Below are 17,990 nucleotides of genomic sequence, written 5' to 3' on the forward strand. Positions count from 1 at the left end.
GGGTGGGGTGGGGTCCTGTGACCCTGAATCTCAGAGGATGGGGATGGGGGGGCCTGGCTCTGGGGAGCTGTTAGGGGTGGGGCCTAACTCTGGGGTGGCGGGGCCCTAGCTCTGTGGGGGTGGATGGGGGGGGTGGGAGCTGGGCCCCGTCACCCTGGCTTCGTGGGGTGGGGCCCTGGCTCTGGGGGTGTGTGGGGGCTAGGCCAGGGAGTGTCCTGGGCCGAGCCATACGGGGTGCCCATGCCAAGTGGGCGTGCCTCACAGGGCCCCTGTGCAACGTGGAGATCGACGAGTGCGCGTCCAGCCCCTGCCAGAATGGCGGCACCTGCATGGACGGGGAGAACGCCTTCACCTGCCTCTGCCCCGAGGGTTTCCACGGCCCCCACTGCTACTCTGAGGTGGACGAGTGCAGCAGCAGCCCCTGTGTGCATGGAGCCTGCCGCGACGACATCAACGGGTGAGGGAGCGCTGCGGCCACCCGCCCAGTCTCTACCCCACCCCGCCTGCGTATGCCCGCCCTGCCCCGCGCTGCCCTACCCCCCGCCCCGCCTGCATATGCCCGCCCTGCCCCTGTCCTGCCCCGCGCTGCCCTACCCCCCCGCCCCGCCCCGCCTGCGTCCGCCACCCTCTGTCCTGCCCCGCCCTGCCCTACCCCCCCACGCCCTGCCTGCGTCCGCCACCCCCTGTCCTGCCCCTGTCCTGCCCGGACCTGCCCTACCCCACCGCCCCGCCCTGCCTGCGTCTGCCACCCCCTGTCCTGCCCCGACCTGCCCTCCCCCCCTCCCCCCGCCATGCCTGCGTCCGCCACCCCCTGTCCTGCCCCGCGCTGCCCTATCCCCCCACCCCCCGCCATGCCTGCGTCCGCCACCCCCTGTCCTGCCCCGACCTGCCCTACCCCCCCCCCACTCCGCCCTGCCTGTGTCCGCCACCCCCTGTCCTGCCCAGACCTGCCCTACCCCCCCACCCCGCCCTGCCTGCGTCCACCCCCTGTCCTGCCCCGCCCTGCCCCCCCCCCCCGCCATGCCTGCGTCCGCCACCCCCTGTCCTGCCCGGACCTGCCCTACCCCCACGCCGCCCTGCCTGCGTCCGCCACCCCCTGTCCTGCCCGGACCTGCCCTACCCCCGCACCTCCCGCCATGCCTGCGTCCGCCACCCCCTGTCCTGCCCGGACCTGCCCTACCCCCAGCCCACCCTGCCTGCATCTGCCACCCCCTGTTCTGCCCCGACCTGCCCTACCTCCACGCTGCCCTGTCTGCGTCCACCCACTCTGCCCTTGCCCTGCCCCGACCTGCCCTACCCCCACCCCGCCCTGCCTGCATCTGCTGCCCCCGCCCTGCCCTTGTCCTGCCCCCACCCCGCCCTGCCTGCATCTGCCGCCCCTGGCCCTGCCCCAACCTGTTCTGTCATGCCCTACCCACACCCCGCACTGCTTGCATCCGCCACCCCCTGCCCTGCCCCGCCCTGCCCTTTGTCCGCCACGCCACCCCACGCCCCACCCCACCCAGCCTCCATCCGCCCACCCTGCCCCCACCGCGACCTGCCCTGCCCTACCCCCACCCTGCCCTGCCTGCGTCCTCCGCCCCCTGCCCCCACCCCACCTGCCTGCATCTGCCCGCCCTGCCCCGCCCCGCCCTATCCTGCCCCCACCTCGCCCTGCCCTGCCCCCGCCCCGCCCTGCCTGCATCTGCCCCCTGCCATAGTGCTGCACTTGTCCGCCTTGCCAGAGGGAGCCCCTGGACCCAGCGGCCCCATCCCAGTGCTTGCTGTGTGCTGCCAGTTCCCCAGAGAGCCCTGGGGGCACAGGGGGGCGTCCCCTTGGGGCAGGGCCTGCAGTGACGCCCCCTCCCCCGCAGGTACAAGTGCGAGTGCGAGCCGGGCTGGGCCGGCACCAACTGCGACCTGAACAAGAACGAGTGCGAGTCCAACCCCTGCCAGTCTGGGGGCACCTGCACCGACTACGTCAACGGCTACCGCTGCAAGTGCAAGGAGGGCTTCCAGGGTACATGTTCCCGCATCCACCCTTCCCCGCCTATCCCCCTCCCCACCCACCCCCCACTGACCCTCTGTCTCTCTCCCAGGGACCTACTGCCAAACAAACATCAATGACTGCGTCTCCAGCCCCTGCCTCAACAAGGGCACCTGCATCGACGCCATCGCCAGCTACTCCTGCCTCTGTGACCTGCCCTACACAGGTGGGGCTGTGCCCACTGTGGGGAGAACAGGGCGCCCAGGCTAAGTGGAGAGGGCCTGTTTCTGGGAGCCTGGAGGGGTGGGGGGTCCCTGTGGTTCTCGGGGGTGGGGAGTTCCTGTAGTTGAGGGAGGCGCCAGCCCAGGTGGAGCGAGGGGGTGTGGGGGGGTGCCTGTGGTTCTGGGAGGTGTGCTGGGACTGGGGGGGTCCCCGTGGTTCTGGGAGGTTTGCTGGGGTGTGGTGGGGTCCTGGTGGTTCTGGGGTGTGTGTGTGTGTGTGGGGGGGGGTCCCTGTGGTTCTGGGACTCATGGCAGGGCAGTTCCTTTGTTGGGCAAGGCCTGTGGCCAGGGCAGGAGCCTCATGTGGACTCTGGGCCCGAGAGTCGGAGCTGCTCTCACCATCGCTCCCTTCTGCCTGCAGGCCGCAACTGTGAGAACGTGCTGACACCCTGCTCCCCTAACCCCTGTGAGAACGGGGGGGTCTGCGACCACACGCCCGACTACGAGGGCTTCACTTGCAGCTGTCCCCCAGGCTGGCAAGGTACCGTCCCTCCGCCCACTCCTCCCCCATGGCCTCCCTGCCCTGCCTGCTCTGACCTGTGCCCTTTCCCTCCCCGCCAGGTCAGAGGTGCCACGTGGATGTGAACGAGTGTGACCGGACCCCCTGCCGGAACCGGGGCACCTGCACCAACCTGCATGGCGGGTACAGCTGCGCCTGCCGGCCAGGGTACACAGGCACCAACTGTGAGACGGACATTGACGACTGTGCCCCCAGTGAGTCCGGGTTCACGCGCGCTCGTCGGGGTACTGCACCCCAGCTCGCTTGGCTCAGCCACCCCACAGCCCAGCCAGGGCACAGTGCAGGACCCCAGCCCTGTGGGTGGAGGGCGCTCAGCAGGGGGTGCTCTCCCCTCGCGTTCCCTGCTTACCCAGTACCCCAGCGTGCTACTGGGGTGCTGTCAGGAGGTGCTGTTAATTGGAGGTTTCCCACCGAGTCCTGGCTGTCCCATCGTCCTGCCATTCCCCTGGGCTGAGCTGAAGCTGTCCTGGACAAGCTCTTCCCGAGGGCTGCCTCTGAGCCTGCCCAGCCTGCTCATGCTGGGTTCTCCTTCCCCTCCCACCCGAGCAGCTGGGCAGCAGGGCTGTGGGGCTGGGGAACAGCCACAGCTCCCTCCCCAGAGGGGGCTGGCTGGCTGAGTGAGTGGGGGAAGGGCTCTGGGAAGGACCGGGATGTGAGGGTGAATCTCTCCCTGGGGGTGCCTGCCCTGATTGCCTGGGGCGGGGGGGAGAAGGGGAGGCCATGGAGTGGCTGAGCTCCTCTGGCCCCTTCTGACCCTGCTGCAGGCCTCCCCCGCCAGCCCTACACACACACCCCCTGGTGACCCTGCCACTTACCTGCCCGCAGACCCCTGCCTCAATGGTGGATCGTGCCAGGACGGCATCAGCTCCTTCTTGTGCACCTGCCTGCCAGGCTTCACGGGCCCGCGCTGTGCCAGCGAGACCAACGAGTGCCTGAGCAGCCCCTGCCGCAATGGTGCCACTTGCACTGACTACGTCAACAGCTTCACCTGCAGCTGTGCCCCGGGCTGGGCCGGCCTGCACTGCGAGCACAACGTGCAGGAGTGCACCGACAGGTGAGCCCCCCGCCTGGGGATCCCCCCCATCCCCCGGGCTGGGCCGGCCTGCACTGCGAGCACAACGTGCAGGAGTGCACCGACAGGTGAGCCCCCCGCCTGGGGATCCCCCCCATCCCCCGGGCTGGGCCGGCCTGCACTGCGAGCACAACGTGCAGGAGTGCACCGACAGGTGAGCCCCCCGCCTGGGGATCCCCCCCATCCCCCGGGCTGGGCCGGCCTGCACTGCGAGCCCAACGTGCAGGAGTGCACCGACAGGTGAGCCCCCCGCCTGGGGATCCCCCCCATCCCCCGGGCTGGGCCGGCCTGCACTGCGAGCCCAACGTGCAGGAGTGCACCGACAGGTGAGCCCCCCGCCTGGGGATCCCCCCCATCCCCCGGGCTGGGCCGGCCTGCACTGCGAGCCCAACGTGCAGGAGTGCACTGACAGGTGAGCCCCCCGCCTGGGGATCCCCCACATCCCCCGGGCTGGGCCGGCCTGCACTGCGAGCCCAACGTGCAGGAGTGCACTGACAGGTGAGCCCCCCGCCTGGGGATCCCCCCCATCCCCCGGGCTGGGCCGGCCTGCACTGCGAGCCCAACGTGCAGGAGTGCACCGACAGGTGAGCCCCCCGCCTGGGGATCCCCCCCATCCCCCGGGCTGGGCCGGCCTGCACTGCGAGCACAACGTGCAGGAGTGCACCGACAGGTGAGCCCCCCGCCTGGGGATCCCCCCCATCCCCCGGGCTGGGCCGGCCTGCACTGCGAGCACAACGTGCAGGAGTGCACCGACAGGTGAGCCCCAGGCCCCCATCGGGGAGCCTCCCCAGTCCTCATCTCCCTGTCCCCAGAGGACCCCTATCTGCTTCATCTCTTGAGAGAGTGGTGCCAGGGCAGGGCGGTGGGGTGGGGGTGGTTGTGGGGGCATAGGGCCGGTGCTGGGGGGGCAAGGGTTGTACTGATGGGTGGTGAACGGGGCATCGAGCTAACTATGCCTGTGGCCCTGCAGTTCCTGCTTCAATGGCGGCACCTGCCTGGACGGGGTGAACTCCTACACCTGCCGCTGCCGTGCGGGCTTCACGGGCACCCACTGCCAGCACGAGATCGATGAGTGCCAGTCCCAGCCCTGCCTGAACGGGGGCACCTGCCTGGATGGCGTGGAGTCCTACCGCTGCACCTGTCCCCAGGGCTACACCGGTGCCCAGTGCCAGGTGAGCCCTGCCCCGGGGATGGATGGTGGCTCGGCAGACAGGGGCAAGGACACAAAGTCCCAGCATCTGGGGAGGGTGAACATGAGGCCTGGCATTCTCGGGGGAGCCTGGCCTCAGGGAGGGGGGAGAATCCAACATCCCACTGCGGTGGGGGTAGGGGCCTGGCCACAGGGGAGGGGAGAAATCCAAACCCAAGTACGGTGAGGGGTGGGAGGCAGGTGCCAGGGGCCTGGCCTCAGGGGCGGGGGGGGAATCCAACACCTCAGTGTGGTGGGGCGCAGGGACCTGGCATTGCCGGAGCCCAGCCAAGGCTATATTGGTTCCCCGGGTTGCATCCCCCAAGAGTACATTGTCCCCTAACTCCCCTTTCCTTGCAGAACCTGGTGGACTGGTGCAGGCGCTCGCCCTGCCAGAACGGGGGCCGCTGTGTGCAGATGGGCACGGCCCTGACCTGTGACTGTCCAGGGGGCTGGACCGGCCGCTACTGTGACATTCCCAATGTCTCCTGCGAGGTGGCGGCAGCTCATCGGGGTGAGGGCACCCTGGGCAGGACTGACCCCCGCTGGTCCCTGCCAGGCTGGGCTTGGAGGGGTCTGCCCTTAGCGGAGCTGCCCTTGCTCAGGGATCTGGGTCTGCAGTGCCCTCGAAAGATGGGGAGGAGTTGGGGGCCATTGGGCAGCTTTGGGTGGAGCTGTCAGCTGAAGTATAGCCTGGGCCCTGCCCTGCCCCCACTGGACCCTGCTGTCCCAGCCACACTTGCTCTAGCAATGCTGATGGTACCCCTACAGCTATCCCCAGCTCGGGGAGGGAAGAGGGGTCTAGTGGTTAGAGCAGGGGGAGCTGGGAGTCAGGACTCCTGGGTTCTATCCCCAGCTCTGGGAGGGAAGAGGGGTCTAGTGGTTAGAGCAGGGGGAGCTGGGAGTCAGGACTCCTGGGTTCTATCCCCAGCTCGGGGAGGGGAGGGTGGTCTAGTGGTTAGAGCAGGGGGGCTGACAGCCAGAGTCCCTGTCCACTCTGTGCCATGGTTTTCCCCTGTCGGGGCTGTGCTGGGGCTGTGGGCCGGGCACAAGGCATCACAGTCTCTGTCTGTCTGTTGGGGGCAGGGGTCTCCAAGGAACAGGTGTGTCACTACCGGGGCCAGTGCGTCGATGCTGGCAACACCCACTCCTGCCTCTGCAAGGAAGGCTACACGGGCAGCTACTGTGAGAGCGAGGCCGACCCCTGCCAGCCCAACCCCTGCCAGCACGGTGCCTCCTGCCACAGCTTCATAGGCAGCTACGACTGTGAGGTGAGCCCCAGGGAGGGGGGCTGCATGGAGGAGCTCCAGGCGCTGCCAACCGGCGCTCGCCAGGCTGCTGGGGAGCCGCAGGCGTTGTGCCCCCACGAGGACGGCTGGGCCAAGGGGATACTGAGCGAGGCACATTCAGACAGGCTTACCTTGGAGCAGGGCAGCCGAGACTGGTCTGAGCATGAGCCAGGATTCCTGGGTTCTAGATCCGGCTCTGGGAAAGGAGCAGGGTCTAGTGGTTGGAACAGGAGGGCTGGGAGCCAGGATTCCTGGGTTCTGTTCTGAGCTCTGAAAGTGCAGTGGGGTCAGGTGGTTGGAATGGGGGCCTGGGAGCCAGGACTCCTGGGTTCTCTCCCTGGCTGTCGTTGACAGTCTGTACGGTGGGGTAAGTCCTTCTCCTCCCCGCTATGGTGCTCCATGACCCCGCACAGCAGCGGAGAGGGGTTGGTGATGGCAGCATGAGGCCTTTTTAACCCCTCTGTGGCTGGAGGAGGTTGAGCCGAGGGGCTTGGCAGCCCTGGGGTGGGGCCCTCAGGAGAGGAACTGAGGCCCAGGGCCCTGACTGAGCTGTGTCTGTCTCTCCCTACAGTGCCCACCGGGGTTCGAGGGCAAGAACTGCGAGTATGACATAGACGAGTGCCAGTCCCACCCCTGTCAGAACGGGGGCTCCTGCATTGACCTCATTGGGCGCTACATCTGCTCCTGCCCGCCGGGAACCCTGGGTAAGGCCAAGCTGGGCTAGTGGCTGGGCACCGTGGGGGGGCAATGGGAGGCAGGTTACTGGGGCAAGGGGTGGCTCTGGTTACTCCCAGGAGTGGGGGTACTTGTGGGGCGGGGAGCTCAGGTTGGGGGATGGGGCCTGGTTTCCTTGGGAGGCCAGATCCCCACAGGATGGGGTGGTTGGGATGCTCTGGTTACGACGGGGGCTGCAAGGTCTCTGCCCCCCACCCAATCCCCAGGTGTCCTGTGCGAGATCAACGAGGACGACTGTGCCACGAGCCCTGGCAGCCGGGCGCCCAAGTGCTTGAACAACGGGACGTGCGTGGACCGGGTGGGTGGCTACCGCTGCAACTGCCCCCCGGGCTACACGGGTGAGCGCTGCGAGGGCGACATCAACGAGTGCCTGGCCAAGCCCTGCCTGCCCCAGCGCACGCTGGACTGTGTGCAGGGCGCCAACGACTTCCAGTGCCTGTGCAAGCCGGGCTACACGGGTGAGTGTGCCGGGGGGGGCTACACCCAGCCCAGGGGCGTTTATCCCGGGGGCGCTGGGGTGCATGTCAATGGCTGCACTCAGTGCCGGGTGGGAGCAGGGGAAATCCCTGGGGGGCGGGGGAGGCTCTCTAGGCTGGGGGTCTGTGCACCCATGAGGGGCTGAGCCGTGGGAAGGTGGCTGTGCTAGGAGCAGTGCAGGAGGCGGGGTGCGGGGGCAGCTCCCCTCTCCCTAGACTCTTCGTGACCCATCCCTGTCCACCCCCCGGCCAGGCCGGCGCTGCCAGAACATCCTGAATACGTGCGAGGCTCAGCCCTGCCAGAACGGTGGCCAGTGCAGGCTGACAGCGAACACGCCGCTGGGCTACACCTGCCGCTGCCCCCCGGTGAGTGCCCCCTTGTGGGAAAGGGCAGGGGGCTGGGCTCAGGCCAGCTGGGGGCCTCCCCCTGGCCGTGCACAGCCTGCAGTCTTCCAGGCCCAGAGGGAATGGGGCTGTGGGGGGGTGCTGGGGGCCTGCTCCACCATTCCAGTCCTGGAGCTGCAGGATGGGCTCTGACCTGAAAAGGGGCATCTTGGTTCTGGTGCTGCAGGGAAGGGTTTAGGTGGTGTTCCTGGTGCCCTGGGGGAGCAGGCTGGTCCTGCTGTGGGGGGAGGGTTTCCATGGCACTTGAGATGGGGTGGGGGAGAGTTCCCAGGTTACTTGGAGGGGTCCCATGGCACCTGGGGTGAGGGTGCTGGGGGAGGGTTGCCATGACACTTGTGGGGGGGTGGTCCCATGGCACCTGGGGGGTGGATAATCGGCTGAACATGAGTGCCCAGTGCAACGCTGTGGCCAAAGGAGCTAACACAATCCTGGGATGCCCAGACGAGCATAGAGAGGTTCTCTTACCTCGTACCTGGCACTGGTGTAGCGGCTACTGGACTCCTGTGCCCAGTGCTGGTCCCACAGTGCAGGGATGCTGGTCCATTGGTGAGGGTCAGAGGGGAGCCCCGAGAATGGTGGAAGGATCCGAAGAGCAAGGAGCTCGAGCTGTTCAGTGTCCCAAAGGGAAGGGGCCAGAGGAGCGGAGCCCAGGCTGGGCTCCTGGGCCTAGCGACTGAGGTGCGATGTGATGGGATGTAGCGGCTGGAAGCTGAAGCTGGACACGTTCAGACTGGAAACAGCCGCTGGAATGGGCCAGCAAGGGCCTGAGCTGGGTTCTCCGTCATGGGCCATTTGCAGTGGAGCTGCGCCGTGGGTCTAGCTGCTGTGCTCTGTCATCCATAGCTTACTTCCGGCCTGTGACATACACGCCACGTGGAGGGGCCCATTCTGGTCTGGGTCCTGGTGTGGCTGGATGGGGTGATCCTAGTTCTGGGTTGGTTCTGGTCCGGGTCCCAACGCTGCTGGGCAAGGGGGAGGTGGTTCTGGCCCACGGCCTGGTCCCAGTGCCATCTCTCTCACCCTCTTTCCTGCCCCTTCCCAGAACTATTCCGGGCCCACCTGCGAGCGAAGCGTGCTGTCGTGTCGGGAGCTCGCCTGCTTCAACGGGGGCAGCTGCCAGCACACAGCGCTGGGCGCTCGCTGCTCCTGCCTGCCGGGCTTCGCTGGCTCCGACTGCCGCCTGCGGGCTAACAGCAGCTGCACCAGCGCGCCCTGCCTCAGCGGGGGCACCTGCCTAGAGATGTCCCGGCCTCCCCACTTCCAGTGCCTCTGCCCCAGCGGCTTCTCCGGCCTGCGCTGCGAGCAGAAGCCCCAGCACCCCCTGGAGCTGCTGTGCCTGCAGGAGGGGTGCGATGCCAAGGCCGGAGATTCCTACTGCGACAAGGAATGCAACAGCCCCGCCTGCACGTGGGATGGGGGCGACTGCTCCCTGCTGGTGGGCGACCCCTGGCAGCAGTGCGAGGAGCCCCAGTGCTGGCAGTTGTTCAACAACAGCCGGTGCGACGAGGCCTGCAACACGGCCGCGTGCCTCTACGACAACTTCGACTGCAAGAGCCGTGAGCGCAGCTGCAAGTAAGGAGGGCGCCGGGCCGGGGATGGGGAGGCGCTGCCCCCCGGGGGGGCGCTCTACAGCGGGCGCTTTCCCTTCAGAGTGTGCACTTGCCCCAGGGGGGCGCTGTGCCGTAGGGGGTGCCCTCCCCCCGAGGTCAGTGCTGACTCCAGTGCCCCCGCATGGCGTTTGCCAGGGACGAGCCTTTAACCCCGGTGCTTGCCCAGGTGGGGCACAGGAGCTGTTCATACAGGGACCCCTTGCCTGGCGCTGAGATGCGCCCCCCTCTGGGGGTGGGGCGGGGACTATTTATACAGGGACCCCTCACCCAGCTGAGGTGCAGGCACCTCTGGAGTGGGGCGCGGAGGGTGTTTATACAGGGACCCCTCACCTGACTCTGGGGTGGAGCACGGGGGCTGTGGTAGCTACATCTCACCGCTGGCCAAGATGGCTGTGGGCACTGGAGCCATGTCCAGGATATTTCTCACTGTGTGAGGCAGTCTCTGCTGCAGGAGCCCAGTGACCCAGGTGTCCTGGAGTGCCCAACAGGGTGGAGGGGGACTGGCCAGAACGGGGTAGGGCTGGGGCTGGGTAGGGCAGGGCTGGGTGGGGCTGTGCGCTGACCATGGCCCCCCTCCCCTCCCCAAGCCCCGTGTATGAGAAGTACTGCTCGGACCACTTTGCCGACGGGCAGTGCGACCAGGGCTGCAACCACGAGGAATGCGGCTGGACGGGCTGGACTGCGCCCGTGAGATGCCGGAGCACCTGGCCAGCGGTGTGCTGGTCATCACCGTGCTGCTGCCCCCCGACGAGCTGCGCAGGACCAGCACCACCTTCCTGCAGAAGCTGAGCGCCATCCTGCGCACCTCGCTGCGCTTCCGCCTTGACAGGGACGGCAACTACATGATCGAGCCCTTCTACCGGCCCAGCCGCCTGCACCGCCGGGAGCTGGGCCGGGAGGTCATCGGGTAAGCTGCGGGCCAGCGCGGCCCTATGGGGAGTGGGGGGAGACACAGCCTCAGGGAGTGGGGCGGGGGAGATGTGGGCCACAGCCAGGGGGTGTGTGGGGGCCACAGCCCTGGGGGCCACAGCCAGGGGGATTCAGGGGGAGACGCGGTCCTGTGGGCCGCAGCTGGGGTGAGGGGGGAGATGTGGGCTGCAGCCAGGGGGTGGGGGAGAGAGACAGCCCCATGAGCCACGGGGGAGATGGCGGGGGGGGGGGGGGGGAGCCAAGGGGCTGGGATCCTGGCCTTTAGGGGGCTGGTACAGGGGGCTGGTGCCAGGGTGGGGCAGGTTAGCACTTTGTGGGGCTGGCACTGGGGGTAGGGGGCCAGTGCCAGTGAAGGGGGCCAGTCCTGGGGCAGACACTAGGAAGTTGTCTGTTGACTGGCACCAGGACACAGAGGTGCCACACAGCTGCTTTCAATCAGCAATCTGGGTCGCCGCCCGCTCTGATGCGGGGACTGGGGTGGCTCAGCTGGTTCCTGTTACCCGCTCCCTGTGCTCTTGGACGGCAGCAAGGGCCCTGGGGGCAGCATCCAAGGGCCTTGCCTCCTGCCCGGCCCTGGGGCCCAGATGGGAGCAGGTCGGGACGGGGCCTGCACAACGGTGCTAAACAGCTGCTGCCAGCCTGGCAGCGACCATGTGGTCCACGGGACCGAGGTCCCGCTGCCTGGGCCATGCCTGCTCTGGGACATGCACAGCCCTTGCTGCAGGGGGTGCTGAGCCAGCCCTGCCCCAGGACTCCGTGTGGGGCAAGGGGTGCTCAGGCTCCCCTACAGTCTGGGGCTCGGTGCCACCGTGGGTGAGGCCACTGGTAACTGTCCCCTTCCCCGCCCCAGCTCCGTGGTCACCCTGGAGATCGACAACCGCCTCTGCTTCCAGGCCTCAGACAAGTGCTTCCCCGACGCGCGCAGCGCGGCCGACTACCTGGCTGCGCTGGCCGCTGTCGAGCGCCTGGAGTTCCCCTACCCCATCAAGGCTGTGCACAGTGAGTGCAGGTGGGGCCGGGGCTAGGGGGTGGAGTTTGAGGGCAGGGTGAGAGGTGGGGTGGGGTGAGAGGGCGGGGTGGGGTGAGTGAAAGGGAGCGGAGTATTGGGAGGGGACGGAGTGAGTGGGAGGGGTGGGGTCTCAGGAGGGGTGGGGTGAGTGGGGGCGGGGTCTCAAGAGGCAGGGTCTGACCCCCATCCACTCCTGCAGGTGACAAGCTGCAGCCGAAGCCCCCGGACTCCGTGCCCCTGGTGCCCCTGGTGGTGGTGGCAGCAGCCGTGATCCTGCTGGTGATCCTGGTGCTGGGGGTGCTGGTGGCACGGCGGAAGCGGGAGCACAGCACGCTCTGGTTCCCAGAGGGCTTCAGCCTGAAGAAGGAGAACAGCAACAAGAACCGGCGGGAGCCCGTGGGCCAGGACGCCTTGGGCATGAAGTACGGGACCTGCCCTCGGGGGCCAAGCCCACAGCCTGCTCCCCACACCCAGGCCTGGATCCCCGCTCGCTGCAGCAGTATGGGGGCTTTTACCTGCTGCAGGACCCCCCCGTCCTCCCCTGACCGCCACCACCAGGGGGGCAGTGTGCAGACTGTCTCTGCCTGCACACCCCACGGCTGCCCAGTGCCTTGTGCAGTGGGGGATGTCCTAGGAGTGGCCTCCTGAAGCCCTGGGTGGGTGGGGCGGTGGCCAGGGGCTGCGCGGCAGGGGCTGGGGTCTAAGCTCTTGGCTTCCCTCTAGGAACATCAGCAAGGGGGAAAGCCTGATGGGGGAACACTCAGATGACTGGATGGATGCAGAGTGCCCGGAGGCCAAGAGACTCAAGGTACCAACACCTATGGACCAGCAGTGAGCCCCGGCTTGCTGGGGGCGGGATGGGTGATGGGTGCTGGGGGGGGGATGGGTGATGGCTCGGTAATGCGGGGGAGGAGGGGTGTGGGGCACAGTGATGTGCCGGAGGGGGCGGTGTTGGGCAGGGAACGGGAGTCCCTAGCAGGGCTGGGGCAGGATCTACCAGCTCCATGATTGGTTGTGCTCTCCCCCCAGGTGGAGGAGCCGGGCGGGGACTCGGAGGACCCTGTGGACTGCCGCCAGTGGACACAGCATCACCTGGTGGCCGCTGACATTCGCATGCCGCCATCCATGGCCCTGACGCCACCCCAGGGCGAGTTCGACACCGACTGCATGGATGTCAACGTCAGGGGGCCAGGTAAGGGGGGGCCTGGCTCCATCTCAGGGACTACAGCTCCCAGCATGCAGTGCAGACACGCTGGGCGAAGTGGGCAGAGGAAAGGCTCCCCTGCCTATGCAGCTGACCACACGTCCCAGCATGCATCACAGCCCAGTTCAACCACACTGCATGCTGGGAGTTGTGGTCTCTCATGCTGGAGCCCTGGGGCAGCTCCCAGTTAACCCCTTGGTGGTGGCTCTCCTTGCAGACGGCTTCACTCCGCTCATGCTGGCCTCGTTCTGCGGGGGCGGTGTGGAGACCGACCTGGCTGAGGAGGATGAGGCCGACGACTCCTCAGCCAACATCATCTCGGACCTCATCTGCCAGGGCGCCAACCTGAGCGCCCAGACCGACCGTACAGGTGAGACCGCGCTGCATTTGGCTGCCCGCTATGCCCGGGCCGACGCCGCCAAGCGCTTGCTGGACGCCGGTGCTGACACCAACGCCCAGGACAACACGGGCCGCACACCGCTGCACGCTGCGGTGACCGCCGACGCCCAGGGCGTCTTCCAGGTGAGACACCCCCCACCCCGTGGTGCCGACGCCCAGAGCGTCTTCCAGGTGAGCTCCTGCTTTCCCTCACCACCTGGGACGCGCCCCAGTTGCTCTCTCTCCACCCCAGAGCTCCCCCACGCAGTCATCTTTTACTGGAGGCCCCCCCCATCCTGGGCCAAGCCCCTGGGCACTCTGCCCTTGCCAGAACAACTCCCTGGAGAGCTCCCCCTCTACCCACACTGGGAGGGCTCCGAGGGCTCCTGGCTGTGCCCATGCTGGGAGAGCTGGGCTAGGCAGGGTTTCCCCAGGTGCAGCTCTTCTGTATTCCCATCTCACACCTGCCCTGCCTGGCAGATCCTGATCCGGAACCGCTCCACGGACCTGGACGCCCGCATGGTGGATGGCTCCACGGCACTGATCCTGGCCGCCCGGCTGGCCGTGGAGGGGATGGTGGAGGAGCTCATTGCCTGCCACGCAGACGTCAATGCCGTGGATGAGCTAGGTATTGGGCGGCTTCCCCCCATCGGGGGGTCTCCACTGAGGCCCGCCCCCAGCTTGCCCTGGGGAAGGGTCTGGCTGTGGGTATCGGGGCTCAGCTCTCCACCCTTCCACGCCCAGCATGAGCCCACTGTGGGGGCTTGGTGACATGGGGGAGCACTGCCAACCCGTGAGGATTTGGGAGGGGCTGTGCAGGGAGGAGGAGCTCGTAGCTGAGCTAGCAGGGGACTGTGGGTTGGGATTGAGGGGCAACGGCAGAGCTGTGGTGGGAGCAGGGGAGCCCAGGGCTGGGCTCGCAGGGCTGTGGGTTGGGACTGAGGAGCAGCGGGTGGGGGGTAGACCAGCAGAGTGCCCCCCCTCATGGCTTGGCTCCCCCAGGTAAATCTGCGCTGCACTGGGCCGCGGCCGTGAACAATGTGGAGGCTACGATCGCGCTGCTGAAGAACGGCGCCAACAAGGACATGCAGGACAGCAAGGTGAGCGGCAGGCGGGATGGGCAGGCCAGCAAAGCCTGGCTGTCACGCATCCCGCAGGCCCCGCCCACAATGGGGGCTCCCACTGTGCCTTCCTCTAGGAGCCTCTGAGCCGAGCACCAGGACACGCTGCTCCTGTGCTGAGGCGGGGGAGACCCGTCTGCCTAGGGCCTGACCCTGGCTCTAAAGCCCTGGCACAGAGGGCTGTGGGCATCTCCCAGCCCTGCCCTGGCATTCCCAGGGCTCCGTGGATGGGGGCATCCCCCTCAGCACAGTCTGAGCCCCACTGTTGCCCCCCCCAGGAGGAGACCCCGCTGTTCCTGGCCGCTCGGGAGGGCAGCTACGAGGCGGCCAAGATCCTGCTGGATCACTTTGCCAACCGGGAGATCACAGACCACATGGACCGGCTGCCGCGGGATATCGCCCAGGAGCGGATGCACCATGACATCGTGCGGCTGCTGGACGAGTACAACACGGTACGCAGCCCGCAGGGGGCACTGCCCCCCGGCCACACCATGTCCCCGCTCATGTGCCCGCCCAACAGCTTCCTGCCCAGCCTCAAGCCCACCCCTCAGGGGAAGAAGAGCCGGCGGCCCAGCGCCAAGAACACGGCAGGGGCAGGCAGCAGTGCCAGCCTGGCCAAGGAGGCCAAGGGGCGCAGCAAGAAGCTGAGCTTGGAGTGCCAGGGCTCCCTGCTGGAGAGCTCAGTCACCCTGTCGCCCGTCGACTCGCTGGACTCTCCCTACGTGGCCAACCCCACCTCTCCCATCCTGGCCTCTCCCGGCGTCTTCCACCCAGCCAGCTCCTCCATGTCAGTGGGCTCCACACCCATGGTACACGGCCTGATGGATGGGCCCTTTGCCGTCAGCCTGGCGCGGCTCAGTGACCTGGGCGAGGTGGCATCGGCCCAAAGCACCATCCTCTCCATGAACCGGGTCTCCATGCCCTCGCTGCCACGCCAGCCTGGCTGCGTGGGGCTCAGCCTGGGCATGGTGAGCCCGGTGGCGGTGCCCTTCGATTGGCACACCCGTGTCCCCACCTCCCAATGCAACCCAGTCATTGGGGTGGTGCATCCGGCTGCCTCCCACCCGAACCTGCACCAGCCGGCCCAGCCCTTCCCTCAGGGGCTGCTGCTACCCAACCATCTGGCCATGGTGCACAGCTCCCAGGTGCTGGCCGCCCCCAGCCCTGTCAAGGATCAGCCCCCACCGGCGCCCACCCCTGGGCAGCCCATGCCCCCGCCGCCCCCTGCGGCACCCACCCTGGGCCGTGCCAACCAGCCCATCTCGCCCAAGGAGGGGCAGGGGGCTGCGCGCCCTGGTCCCCCACCCCCACCCCAGTATTACAAGGCACCCGGCGGGCAGGGGGCAGAAGATTACCCCACACCCCCCTCGCAGCACAGCTACACCCCCGGCCAGGACGGCACCCCCAAGCACTGCCTACACCTGCGCAGCGAGCACCCCTACCTGACGCCCTCGCCCGAGTCCCCCGAGCAGTGGGCCAGCCCCTCGCCCCACTCGCTGTCTGACTGGTCCGAGTCCACTCCCAGCCCGGCCGTGCTGGGGCCCCCGCAGACCCTCTCCCACCTGCCCGACCAACCCACCAAGATGCAGGTGTTTGCGTGAGGGCAGGGGTGAGGGATCCAGGGCCCCGAGCCTCTCCCCCAGCTCCCCTTCCTGGGGGAGCCCCTCACCCGCCCCCAGACCCTGCCTCCTGGAGAAACTCTTCCCCCCCCCCCCCCCCCCCGCAGTGTTTTTTATAAGAAAAATGTCAAATGTAAAAAGGAAAAAATCCCTCTCTCTATGGGTGGGGGCTGTGGGCTCCCCCCCAACTGCCATGGGGGGGCTCTGGCCATGCCCTGACCCCCCATCTCCCTGGCGGGGGGCATTTGTCTTTTTTTTAAAAAAGTCTTTTGTATAGAAAAAAAAGTCATTTAAACGAGCGCTTTATTTTTACAAAATATTATATGTAAAGTGTCCAGTAGGTGTCGCTAAAGCACCACGGGTGGGGGTGGGGCTGTAGCGGGGGAGGGTGATCCCTGGCCTCCCCCCACTGTTGCTCGGTGGGCAGAGCGCCCCCCACGTTGGGGAGGAGCCCGCTCACTGTAATTGTGTACTGGGATGCGGCGATAGCCTGTGGCCGCTGCCCGGGGCACAGGGCCCCCTCCCCGCAATGCGGGGGGCTGAGCCCCCACCCCTACCCCCCTGCTCAGGGCCCTCCGCAATGCGGAGGGACTGAGCCCCCTCACTGCCCCGAGCTCTCTGCCTGGGGCTGAGCCCCCCCAGGTCCCCCGCCCTCCCTGTCCTGTTTCTTGGCACTTCATCACATTCCAGGTTAATTTATTCCTTGGAGATGCCCGCTGCCCAAGTGGGGCCTGTCTGGTGGGGGGCTCCGGCCAGCGACAGGGTCTGCCAGCTGCTCTCGGTGTTTGTCTCCCCCATGGCACCACTGCCACCCCCACCCTGGGCACAGCTGGTCGGGATGGGCGGCACCTGTCCTCCATGGCTGATCCCACCCCCTCTGCTCCACAATGGCCGCTTGCCCTCCCACCGGGGGGCCCTGCCCGCAGTACGATGCCAGGCAGCAAACTGACAGCCAGCTGGGCTCCGGCCCCTCTATACATTCCCCACATGCCTCCTCTGTCAATGGCTCTGGGAGCAGGGGCTGGGGAGGAGCCCAGTGCCTGGGCACAGCCCCTGCCCCCCCGCTGTAGCATAGAGGGGGCAAGGCCCCTGCTTGTCACTCCTAGAACGAAGTGTAGCTCATTTTTAAACTATTTTTTAAATCCCTGTTTAAATCAAGTAGCTTTGAACCAACTGGGCGCCGCTGTACAGAGCTTGACCCTGCGCTTAACCCCCCTGGGACCTCCGGTACCAGGGACCCTCATCCGTCCCTGCACCTAAGCCCCCTGGCACTCACTGTGCAGAGCCGGCCCTGCCTCTGACTCCCCTGGGACCCGCTGTACAGAGCCCACCCTGCACTCTCACCCCCATCCCTGTCCCCACACATAACCCTGCTGGGACCCACTGCAGAGCCTGCTCCTGCACATAACTCCTCTGGGACCTGCTGTACAGCGGCCCCCATCCCTGCCCCTGCACATAACGCCCCTGAGACCCGCTGTACAGAGCCCACCTTGCCCCTATCCCCCTGGGACCTGCTGTACAGAGCCCGGCCCCACTGTGCCTAATAAAGCTGTAGTTAACAAAGAACCTGTCTCTGCCCCCTTCTGTGCGCCTGTTTCCCCCCCCCCGCCCCCTTCTGTGCGCCTGTTTCCCCCCCCCCCGCCCCCTTCTGTGCGCCTGTTTCCCCCCCCCCGCCCCCTTCTGTGCGCCTGTTTCCCCCCCCCCGCCCCCTTCTGTGCGCCTGTTTCCCCCCCCCGCCCCCTTCTGTGCGCCTGTTTCCCCCCCCCGCCCCCTTCTGTGCGCCTGTTTCCCCCCCCCGCCCCCTTCTGTGCGCCTGTTTTCGCACCGCCGCCCCCGCCCCAATCTGTGCGCCATTTGCCATACTCAGGGCCTTGCCATGGCTCTGGGTTGGGGTGGAGCGGCTGCTCTGGGTCAGCTCCAGTCCTGGGCTGATCTTGGTTGGTTACAGCAGCCTGTTTCCCTGGGGTCATCTGGGCTGGTCCCCACTGAGCAGTTCAGGGCCTCGGCAGAGGGGGCACCAGTGCCGGGGGCTCCCAGCAGTCAGTTGCCTGCGGCCTGAAGTGCTGTGGGTGAGCGGCGGGGCCCTGGGGAATGTGGTGGCCGCGCTCCAGGAGGACAAACAGTAGCTGGCAAAAATGCCCCCATCCGCCCCCCCGCGAGCTCTGTGCCCGAACACTCTCTCTGCG

The 17,990-nt window shown here is 67.5% G+C and overlaps 1 protein-coding gene across 1 annotated transcript in view; it reads left to right on the forward strand.

Moving 5' to 3' along the window:
* Window positions 1–17,370, forward strand: part of NOTCH3 (notch receptor 3) — a 45,126-nt gene extending 27,756 nt beyond the window's left edge. Inside the window, 23 exon segments of the mRNA XM_073319236.2 lie at window positions 265–457; window positions 1,854–1,999; window positions 2,079–2,192; window positions 2,609–2,728; window positions 2,809–2,961; window positions 3,593–3,821; window positions 4,810–5,011; window positions 5,389–5,542; window positions 6,115–6,299; window positions 6,889–7,021; window positions 7,259–7,510; window positions 7,782–7,894; window positions 8,976–9,505; window positions 10,131–10,210; window positions 10,213–10,450; window positions 11,324–11,472; window positions 11,682–11,904; window positions 12,206–12,290; window positions 12,512–12,674; window positions 12,904–13,208; window positions 13,545–13,692; window positions 14,067–14,164; window positions 14,464–17,370. Of these exon segments, the coding sequence (XP_073175337.2) occupies window positions 265–457; window positions 1,854–1,999; window positions 2,079–2,192; window positions 2,609–2,728; window positions 2,809–2,961; window positions 3,593–3,821; window positions 4,810–5,011; window positions 5,389–5,542; window positions 6,115–6,299; window positions 6,889–7,021; window positions 7,259–7,510; window positions 7,782–7,894; window positions 8,976–9,505; window positions 10,131–10,210; window positions 10,213–10,450; window positions 11,324–11,472; window positions 11,682–11,904; window positions 12,206–12,290; window positions 12,512–12,674; window positions 12,904–13,208; window positions 13,545–13,692; window positions 14,067–14,164; window positions 14,464–15,786 (5,336 nt within the window). The 3' untranslated portion in view covers window positions 15,787–17,370.
* The last annotated feature ends 620 nt before the right edge of the window (window positions 17,371–17,990 follow it).

Source organism: Lepidochelys kempii, chromosome 20, assembly GCF_965140285.1.
Source record: "Lepidochelys kempii isolate rLepKem1 chromosome 20, rLepKem1.hap1, whole genome shotgun sequence".
In the NCBI taxonomy this organism is placed as follows: Eukaryota; Metazoa; Chordata; order Testudines; family Cheloniidae; genus Lepidochelys; species Lepidochelys kempii.